This window comes from Diadema setosum, chromosome 6 (assembly GCF_964275005.1).
Source record: "Diadema setosum chromosome 6, eeDiaSeto1, whole genome shotgun sequence".
Classification (NCBI taxonomy): domain Eukaryota; kingdom Metazoa; phylum Echinodermata; class Echinoidea; order Diadematoida; family Diadematidae; genus Diadema; species Diadema setosum.
In genome coordinates this window covers 6193778-6205570 of record NC_092690.1, presented here as the reverse complement: position 1 = coordinate 6205570, position 11793 = coordinate 6193778, and the positions used below count along the sequence as shown (strand labels likewise).

Below are 11793 nucleotides of genomic sequence, written 5' to 3'. Positions count from 1 at the left end.
ATATATATATATATATATATATATATATATATATATATATATACATATATAAATTTTATGGGCAGAGTATCTTGGAGAAGCGATCATCACCATCAATGATAATATTCAATCTATACACGTTTGTATATATGGGAATGAAGAAGGGCATAGCTGGAAAGGAAAGTGATGAGATGTAATGAGATAAAATGAAGGAACACTAATTGAGACAAATGTATTACAAAGGAAGAGCAAAACGGCAAAAAAGGGCAAAAGGGTACAACATTATGCAAAGATTTTGCAGTCATTTTTTGTGTACGTTTGCCTTTCAATTTCGTAGTTACGTAATTCAAAATAGCCAACAAAAAAAAAAAAAAAAAGATAGCGCCATGAAGATGTTCATTCAACCTCGTTTGCCTTTCACTATGTCCTATCACTTCAAAAAATGTAGCATTAGCACAATTCAAATTAGAATTCCCATCGAGAATTCAGATTCGCATCAATGTGAGAGAGTATCTTTTCAGACAGGGTCGCAGGTGAGCATTTCCGAGTTCGTCGGAGAAGTTCATTCATATTAGAAACAAAAAGGTTGACCACCCGCCAGCTGATAGAAGAAGACGACATGACCATGGGAGAACGGCGAGCACATGTCACATAAGCTTGAAGGTCTAAAATCATTACATCACTTCAGAAAATAACGAAAAGATGATATGTTTGTTGAAATAAACGACATTTCTCCCGACATTCTTCGATCTCTCATAACAGACGGTTAATTTTGCTGAAATGATCTTCTCTTATGTCATGAGTGTAAATTAATATTATTTTGTTTTATTGTGTATACCAGTCATCGCCCGGCAAAAGACAGAAAATGAAGTACTATTCTCATTCAATAAGCATAATGTATAAAGGAAACGAGCATTTGCTGCAATCGTTTATGAATATGAAAATGCTTCAATGCGATTTCACGAAGTCTAAAGGAATGAACGCAAGTAGGTCTACGTAAATACAGAGATGTATAATGCAATTGTTATAAAAAATACGCAGCCACGATAAGTGCATAAACCACTTCAATAGCAGCATGAAAACATTTGATCACATCATTATGAGATGGACAAGAACATTTCATGCTTTTATTGCTCGAAATTCCTTGCTCCTAAACAAAGTAGAGTGTTCAATTGAAGCGACAGGTTATCACATCTCCGTCTCTCGCAAAACTGAATCATCACTTCGCAAATTTGGAGTGCTTTCTACAAATTTACATAAAAAAGTTTATTTTTCTTTAGGCATGAGTTACCATATGCTACTGATTATAAATCGATTGAGCTACAAAACGGTAGTGTGTTGCTAAAACCATTATAACTCAATGATCGCGAAATCATTTGACTTGTGAACTTCCGAAAGAGATGGACTGAAAAACCCAGACTTCTAAACGTATAAATAATTGACAGAGCGACTATAGCCGAAAATTAGCATATTATGAAGAATTCATACAAAACTAGAACCAAAAAAGACTAAACAGTCAGCATCACCATTGTCGGTATCGTCGTAATATGGGATGTAATTTTATTTTGACTGCCTCTTTGAAATGCTGCAAACATCAAATACTGAACATCATAATTTTTATTTGTGAATTCTAAGCGTATGAGAGAGAGAGAGAAAAAAAAAAGACAACTTCTGCCGTATGTCTTGTTTCTCGCTTTATTGCAGCGTATGTCATTGTCGAAGTTTAAATTCTGTTATACATGTTCGTATCAAGTACATGAGAACTTGCACATTGGATTTTCGACAACCATAAAATCATTGGGGTCCGTAAAAGCGGTTACGTAATACATACGAAGCACATCACTATAATGCATTCTATGGACCGGTGCAGAATAAAGAGACTGTCTGTAATCGGCCTTTGAACTTCTCTATTATGCTCATAATCCCCGACTTTTCGGATGGCGTCTTCGAGTGCGTCTTAGGAATGTTTTTGTATCAACATCCTGTCTATTCAAGGAGGTACAATGTAACCTGATACTCTGGCCACCTGGTCTATTCAAAGTGTTCTTGCCTATAACACGCACACATGTTACGCTGTGTTTCACCATGATGAATATAATTGTAAGACCCTATAGTGGCAATATCGGCTCTTGCATTGTATGAAAATGATGACTATTATACAGTATATCCTCTATTTGGTTCGTTGGCCGAGTAGATTTTTTGAACGATCTTATAACATAATCACGCTGTCATTCATAAGTATGAGAGAGAGAAAAAAAGCTTCAAGCAACATCGAAGTTGAGTTTCTCAAACCAATCTTCCATTTGAGTTTGTTTCTTGGTTTTGTTTCAACAATTTTCATAATGTTGACAAGAGCCTGATGGGATGTTCAATATTCAGATAAATCGTTGCATCTTTCTTGCAATCTTTGACAGCTAATGGTGACTAAACCTGCGAACTCCATGCATTTTTGTATAAAGACGTTTGCTTTGTGAAATTATCCATCATGACTGCCTCCAGATTTCGACCATAATTATATGACTTAGGTTTCCATGAGATGAATAAAGGAGATCAATGAGCGCATTTGTAAGTTTACTGTCGGGTTGTATGTTGCAAATTTGATGTACAATCATGATTCCCTTACAACTCTAAGGTAATGGCGGGAAGGTATTGTTCACTGCACATCACTTGAAATTAAATGTCACACAGTGATATGATAATCATCAGCAAACGGGATAGATTATTGTGTATATATATATATATATATACATATATATATATATAACACCTATTCAAGTCAGTTGATGGAGCATTTATGAGCTCTTCCGGTCTGCAAACGAAACATCGGAGTCTATGCGATAAGAAGAAAGATTGAGAGTTAAAGAGATAAAAAATAGGCTGGTCTTCTAAATTTAGTTCCATGGACGGTAATCTGAACACACTTTTGCAAACGAAATGAAATATTACACACGCCTAGGTTTGCCTACAATCTGTGTTATGGTGATATCTTATGAGATTATATATAATAATACGGGCAAAGTATCTTGGAAAGGTGATCGCCACCATCAACGGGGATATTCAATCTAAACGATTAATTGTAGATGATGGGAATGAAGAAGTGGATAGCTGGAAAGGAAAGTGATGAGATGCAATAAGATAAATCGAAGCAGCACTAATCGAGGCAAATGTATTACAAAGGAAGAGCAAAACGGCATATCCGAGTGTTCAAAATGGTTCAACATTATGCAGAGATTTTGCAGTCATTTGTGTGTGTGTGTGTGTGTGTGTACGTTTGTCTTCTAATTTCACAGTTAGGTAATTCAAAATCGCCTTAAAAAAGATCGCCCAATGAAGATGTTCATTCAATCTCAGTTTCCTTTCACTATATCCTATCACTTCAAATTACGTAGCCTTAACACAATTCAAATTAGAATGTCCATTGAGAATTCAAATTCGTCTCAATATGAGAGAGCGTCTTTTCAAACGGGGTCGCAGGTGAGCATTCCCGAGTTCGACGGAGAAATTCATTCAATTTAGCAACAAAAAAGGTTGGCCATCCGGCAGCTGTAGAAGAAGCCGACATGATCATGGAAGTATGGCAAGTACAAGCCACACAGGCTTGAAGACCTACAATTATTACATCACTTCAGAAAATAAGGAAAAGACGATATTTTTGTTGAAATAAACGACATTTCTCCCGGCATTCTTTGATATCTCATAACAGACGGCTAATTTTGTTGAAATGATCTTCTCTTATGTCATGAGTGTAAATCAATATTTTTTTATTGTGTATACCAGCCATCCCCCGATAAAAGACAAAAACAAAAATGAAGTACTAACAATCTCATTCAATAAGCATAATGTATAAAGGAAACGAGCATTTGCTGCAATCGTTTATGAATATGAAAATGCTTCAATGCGATTTCACGAAGTCTAATGGAATGAATGAATGTAGGCATACCTAAATGCAGAGATATACGTAGACATAAAAAAAAAATACACAGGCACGATAAGTGCATAAATTACTTCAATGGCAACATGAAAAAAAATTGATTACATCGATAAACATGAGATAAGACAAGAACATTAATTTCATGTTTTTATTGCCCGAAATACCTTGCTCCTAAACAAAGTGTTCAATTGAAGCGATGTGGTTATCACATCTCCGTCTCTCGCAAAATTGAATCACCACTTCGGAAATTTGGAGCGCTTTCTACAAAGAAAAAAAAAGAAAAGTCGGTTTTTTTTTCGGTATAAGTTGTCATATTTGACTGATTATAAATAGATTGAACTCAATGATCGAAAAAAAAATTGACTCGTGAACTTACGAAAGAAGTGGACTGAAAACACCTCAGACTTCTAAATGTATAAGTAATTGACAGAGCGACTATAGCCGAATATTAGCATATTATGAGGAATATTCATACAGAACTAGAACAAAAAAGACTAAACAGTCGACATCACCATCGTCGGTATCATCGAAATATGGGATATTATTTTATTTTGACTACTTCTTTGAAATGCTGGAAACATCAAATACCGAACATCATAATTATATCTACAATTTTGGCGAATGCTAAGCGTATGAGAGAAAAAAAAAATGCCATATGTCTTGTTTACTCGCTTTATTGCAGCGTATTTCGTTATCGAAGTTTAAATTCTATACATATATGTTGGTTACAACCACATGAGAACTTGCACATTCGCTTCCCAACAACCATAAAATCATTGGGGTCCGTAAAAGTGGTTACGTAATACATACGAAGCACATCACTATAATGCATTCTATGGACCGGTGCAGAAAAAAGAGACTGCCTCTGAACTTCTCTATTATGCTCATAATCCCCGACTTTTCAGATGGCGTCTACGAGTGCGTCTTAGGAATGTTTTTGTATCAACATCCTGTCTATTCAAGGAGGTACAATGTAACCTGATACTCTGGCCACCTGGTCTATTCAATTTTTATGAATTTACGACTTCGATGAAGTAGCACAATCGACTGCGTTGTTTGTATGCAGTACATCCCCTACTCGGTTTGTTCTTGACCAAGTGGTTTCTTTTTTTTTTAACGATTTCATAACATAATTAGAATATTATTCATGACGGTAAAACTCTTAAAACAACTACAGGTAACATCGCTGTCATGATAACAAACAGACACAAAAACATTCACACACATCACATGCATGCAGGGACACGCAAAAGATTTACTTTTGAATTTATTCAATTCGCCGAGTTTTGGCAAATCCCAGGACTCGGCAGCGGAAGAAGAAGGCCAACATTTCATGCCAATAATGGTAAGCAGGTTGTCATGCCGAGGTGGCTTTCATAGAAGATCCATAAGTACGACATTGCATTCCTGATAGAACACGAAATAGTATGCTACAATACTTTATCATAATCAGTGTGCTAATAAGGTAGGTGCGTGCACGCAACGGTCTTGACCGCCGCACGCACGCTTTTCACTTGAGTGTGACAATTTGCATACCGATGCAAATGAGATCGCCAGAGCGTGCGGCTGGTCGCTCGTCATTGGTCAGTTTCCCGACCGTTGCGAAGGTCTGAATGTCGTGAAAATTGCACTCATGTTTGTCAATATTTTGCTTGTTTATAGACATAAGATATGACCAATCATCACAAAATGTTCACAGATGGCAACTTTGATGTATGTAGTCCCACAAAATATAAATCATTTTCAACATAGGCATCGTATTGTTGGTGAAATTCTAAGTTTAAAAATGCGTGTTCATTTCACTCTCTCAGCCCGAGTATACTCGGGACCAGTCCACAGCCTGGAAAACGTCAGCCCGAGTATACTCGGGACACGTCCTAAACGGGTTAAGGATACATAAGGATGCAGTAGATTATAATGAAACATTCTTGGGTCTTTAAAAACAAACAAATTTGAAAACATTGTACACACGGCATTTCATATTAACTGCAATTTACAAAGATACTACAGTAAATCAAACTATGGAATTATTGCGATCATTATTACTTACATGTCACGTTAGTATTGCCACTACTTTAATCTGGTATACATATCCGTATACCTAATGTCATTTCAGTACCATTTAAAACAAGAGCAACAAGAACAAGAACAAAAAAAAAAAACAACAACAACAAAACTGATTCTCTTGCATCTGCCAACCACTGATTCTAAGCCGCTAGAAGTGTGTAAAAAGTGCAGATTGCTAGTGTGCACACCGTTCAGGACAACTTAAAACAAGCATAGACCTCCGCGGTTTGCACCTTCAACAGACGATAATTATCTACACCACAGATATGCGGGCAGGCATTCGAAGAAGTTAAAACATGCTATAACCTTTTAGGAGAGTTTGCTTTGAAACACGTTTTCAATTATATAATTTTCCTGTAGTCTAGCGATTGCCTACAAACGCTGTGAACCTTGAGCTTGAACATTGCTTGATAATAACCAAATATTTTCCCCCCATCAGCTCTGACTAGATTCTATTTGCAAAAGGGATCTTGCGGCTGATATATTGAAGATATTCATGTCAAGTTTTCCTGACTAGTCACATCCAATCACTAAAACAGTTGCAACTTTTTTTTTTTCATAAAGCTATGTTGACAAACTCTCTAAACTTGCTAGATATTTCAGTCCTAACCCATAAGAACATTCAATAAACGAAGTGATTATTATATTTTCTTCGTTAATGACAATGTAAAATATGGCTCGAGCCGAGACTATGAAGCAATTTGGTGTTGAAGCTACACATTCGAACACTCATAACGCTAAATTTGTCAGAAGGCCAAGTCGTATTCAGAGAGAGAGAGAGAGAGCAACACTGAGCAGATATCTGAAAAAACGCTATAAATGAGGGCTAGAAGAGGGAAAACTGGTTCTAATGTATCGGAAGCTTTATCGCATGAGGATTCTATATTCTATACGAATGAATCAAAAATCATCTTATAGTGTTCAATTATGTTTCTATCTTGACCCATATCACACTCCTAGAGCCACTCTATAATCATTCTCTGAATTGCACCTCAATAACATTGAAAAGTGCAAAAAGGTAAATTGGGCTCTGGCGTCTTGAGCCTCGAAAGAAGTGTAACACCTAAAAACAAATCAAGGGGAACAGCTGGGAACTCAACGAGGATTCCCGAATAAAGGTTCGAAGACGGACCACTGTCTGTAGGCGCGGCGCTGTATGGAGATCCATTAGCCAAAAGGATCCCGGTACAATAGGGTTGCATGGATTCCTGCAGCAACAGCAATTCGACGCACGAAATCAGACTTGAAACCAGCCAGACCTGACGACTCACTCTGAGGAAGAAATTGTCTTACGCTCGTTCCTTCCTTTTGCTTGTCAAGAAAAAGAAGAAACTTAGAGCTGTATGCTCTTTCTGAGGTCATCAAGGAAGCTTACAGCCATCTAGCAAGGCTTGACGAATGTATTTGTCTTACCCCCGACACCAGTATTTCTGACTGTTTTGTTTGTTTGTTTGTTTGTCTGCGACACATTATATTATCATTGATTTTTGTTTACATTGCTCCCTGCGATCAGGGTACAGGAAGACCTGTTAAAGGAATTATATAGTTTTGGTTCAGACGGGGAATAAGGTTTTAATTTTGGGTGATATGATTATTCGAAACTGCTTATATGGAATTCAAAAGAACATTATTCTAAGAGGAATTCACATTTTTTATTTGATGAAAACTGGTTTTTGAAAGGGATGAGATACCCCCTTCCAGAACAAAACAAAACAAAACAAAGCAAAGCAAAGCAACGTGTTTTGTTTTTTATGTCACCGAATGAATGAATGGGAAAGTGCATTTACGGTAGTTTTTCTACAACCTGTTTTTTTTTTTTTTTTTTTTGAGAGTAGTGAGATCAGGTATGTCTTTTAGAGGCCCCTTTTCATTTCTTGATAACCCTTTGCAAACTCTTCACTTTCAAGTCTGATAACCTTTGACAGGATAACACTACTGCTTTGAAAGTTGGCATTAATCATGGACAGAACGTTTTAACAGAGTGTGCTCACTTTCAATTTAATCGGATGATCCCTTCATTGTTGTTGCTCCAGAAGTTTACACGCTGTTTTTTGTCCCATTCATCGCACAGCGTGCACAGTTTGGTAAAGATTAAAGGCTTGAATAGACAGATAGACCCTGTACTTCAGAGCCTCTTTTTTTCGGTTCACACTTTTCCAGAGTGAGCGCTTTCTTTCCAATATTTAGGTTAGGAGTGTCCATTTGAGTTATACATCATTTTAAAGCTTAGAGTCTACCCTTTTAGAATCTGTCCTTAACTAAAAATCCATGTCTGGCGACTTTTTGTTTGTTTTGTGGTGCAGGGTCACATTTGACAATGATTTTTCTTGTGAAAATTTATCGCGCTTCAAAAGTACGTTATTAAGGCCTGCGTACGCTGATTTGAGAGTTACTTGGTTCTGGTGTTTTCTTGACGTTGTAAGTTCGTTGTAAGTTGTGCATAAGCAGAAAAAGGTCATTATTTCGTACACTCAGGCGTGTTTGTCTTTGAATTCACGGAGATAAGCAACGCTTATATAATAATTATTCAATTAACCCTTGTAAGTGTTTACTAGCACATCCACCTGACAGCAAGCCTGGTATTTAACAATGTTGGTAGAAAGCATTTGTTTATGCATTCAACACGAAACTATAAAATGAATGCCTGCCGAAGTGTCAATTGACAGACCATTCTTGTCACCTGCTCTGTGCAAGTTCATTCTTTGTTTGAACGTGAATTCCATAAATTGTGGGCATGCTTATGCATCATGCTACTTTGAAAACGAGTAAAGTGCTAACCAATTGAGCAAAGAGACAGGTCATTTGTACCAATGTGCCCATGAGCTAACTGTGAACTGGCTTATATAGCCGACCCGAGCCAACCTTCCCAGAGGTTGCAATGGCTGGTCATGTCTGGTTGTTGACATCATAGAATAATATATAGAGATTATTTATTAGTTATTGTTGCTATTGTCGGGTACACTATAGAGAAAGAAGAAATGTAAATAGGCCTATGTAGATCTGTATGCATGTGAGGATATATGAATATAATATAATATTGATACTTTTACACCGTCCTTTAGACTCGTACTCATGAGAGAAAAACAAAAACAAAAATACTTTCAGGAACTACTACTTCTGGAAGATTTCTTGGCTTTATCAAAGTAATACATGAACGTGTATAGCATCGGATTCAGAGAAGAGTTGATAGGAAGAATGAAGATGACACTCCAGGCATAGAGAGATGTCGGTATGTCGAGTGAGTTTGTCTGAGTCAAGATACCCATTAAAATGATAGGCATCCAGCAGGCGAAATCAGTTCCGATCAGAATCGCCATTCTGCGAGCAACTTTGATCTCACGAGACCGCGAGGCCGTGTTCGTGGTCGCTTTGCTTGACCGACTCACTTTGACGAACATGACGACATAACAAACTACCATGAAGATGAACGATAATAAGTTGACGCCAATAAACACAACAATTGAGTAAAGCCACGGGGGACGTTTAGTGTCGTCTAGTGGCACGAAAGTAACTGTAAAATCCCTACTCCATTCAGTTTCTTTGGTTGTAACTAAGACACCTGTGCCACCAGACCTCAAGTGCAGAGGAAGGCCTATGCACACGTCTGATTGTCCATACAAATCCGGTATCTTTGAGTTATCAATAAATGTGGGAACAGAAATTACAAAGACAGAGAGCCAGGTAGTACAGAGCAGGATTTTACACGCTCGGTTACCTATTCTCCAGCCCTTTAATGGAAACGTGATACATATGAACCTATCTAGAGTGATCAACGTCAAACTTATCACAGATGCTTCACTCGAGAAAAATGCCAGAAACCCTGCAAACCGGCAGAGACCTGAATTTCGCCACAACGGCGCCCTCAGGAAATAATCCGATCCAAAATGCAAATCTGCTGAAGTTATGATCAACATGTACACAGCCATGATACAATCAGCTAAGGCAAGACTTGCGATCAGTCGATTCTGGACCTTGCTTTCCTGTTCATGATAGAGACGTAGGTACAACACTGCGCAGTTGCCGATGAGGGCAGTCATTCCCATTAACCATCCAAACACTCGTAATACGTCACTCGGGTAAAGACTGCCGCAGGTGTCAAGGGGGTTCGTCGGAACGGTCGATGTACAGGTAGTGTTCGCTCGATTTTCCACAAGACAACAGAGCCGCGTATCAGAAGTCGATCTACATAATAAGATAAAAAAAAAACAAATACATAGAGTAAATATATGAGAAACGGAAAAAATGGAAGGCAATGATTGCTGATAATAAAGGTTACAGCATAGAAAGAAAAGGACCGTATCAACTAGTAAAATATATCACATACACGAATCCCTACACAGAAACACGATTATACACAGATATTGGCCGGTTAGATTATTTAAATTCCAACTCTGCATGACCTTATGTGCTATACCCTACAACAGAAAAGAGCTACCACCTTCATAATTTAATAGCAGGTGATTTGCACTGTTACGCGCTACTATAGGTATTAGTATATACTTTGATTGTTATGGCCGTATCTGCCTTAAATACCCTTTACGTTAAAGATAAGAAAAAAAATACGTGTGTATGCTGTTACAAATCCAACAAATGTAAACAGATATCATTTATTAGTTGCAGAGTGAACAAAGAAAATTGGATTTGGTCTGGATGGATTATCATTTTCTTTGCTCATTTGCTTTTTTTTTCACTTGTACAAATCTATTAATATTCATAGAATTTAAATTTCACGCAAAGTTCAGTTTGTGTGTGTTTTTCATAACCACTTAACTTGACAGTCGTTCCGTAATGGGATGCATGGACGTATGGTTGTTCGGTTAATGGCACTTCGGCCCGTACGAGTGACAACCATACAGGCATTCTAGGGCTGTACACTTGCACAGTTGAATAGTTGCACAGTTGCATAGTTGTACGGTTTCTTGCGTTCTGATTGGTTAAAACCTTACATCCATTCCATGGCTGTATAGCTGCATAGTTGTACTAATTTTGACTCCCCTCGCCCGCCATACGATCGTGCGGCCATAGTCGCACTGGCGGAGAGACAAAATGATTTATTGCTTTTGGTCAACTTCGCTAGGCGAGAGGCCGGACGCAGCCTGCTAATTTTTCAAGCCTAGAGGGTCATAAAAGTTTCTCTTCCAAAATATTACAGTTCCTTGCAGACCGCATTCCCTGTTCTAATCTTATACACTGTATGTATAATGTATGGTTGATTTAATACCTTGCTATCAATACACCAGTTTTGAATCGACAATTTATGGAATTTGGTTTTGGGCAACCTGCTGTGAAATACAAATGTTTTCCTTTATAAAGACCACGGAAAACGCAAATTAAGAGTCTCTTGCCCTTTTGTTGTCTTGGAGTGGGAATAAACACAAGTATTGAATGATAAACTTACATAGCTACAAGCGACGTAAGTGGTTCTACCGTGTTTTCGTCTACATCACGCAAATCCACTTCTGTTAGGAACCTTTAAAATATGAACGAAGAGAGAAACAAAGAGAGGGGAGGGGATATTTTGACTAGTCATGATTTTACTGGGTTAATGAAAGCTTAGTATGCATGTATGTGACATGAATGTATCATGTCATTACAAAGTGCTGTATAATCCAAATTACAAGTTCAAACTAAGATAAATTCACCTCCAGTTAACATTTCTTTGGTTCTGTTTTCCTATACTTTTTCTTCATTGTATAATCAACCGTTTGGGTATCTTAAGTGCCGATTGGCGTACAGAAACAAAACATAATTTGTTCACAATGTCTTTAGTATCAGGCCCAGAAAGGGCCAGACAGGGTCGGTATCAAACAAAGGAA

At 37.6% G+C, this 11793-nt stretch overlaps 1 protein-coding gene across 1 annotated transcript in view; it reads right to left on the bottom strand.

Annotated features, from left to right (window-relative positions):
• Nucleotides 1-9078: 9078 nt before the first annotated feature.
• LOC140230196 (uncharacterized) overlaps nucleotides 9079-11793 on the bottom strand; it is a 33147-nt gene continuing 30432 nt past the window's right edge. Inside the window, exons 23-24 of the mRNA XM_072310377.1 lie at nucleotides 11376-11447; nucleotides 9079-10159 (exon numbers count right to left, since the gene is read on the bottom strand). Of these exons, the coding sequence (XP_072166478.1) occupies nucleotides 9079-10159; nucleotides 11376-11447 (1153 nt within the window). The remainder of the gene's footprint in view (nucleotides 10160-11375; nucleotides 11448-11793) is intronic.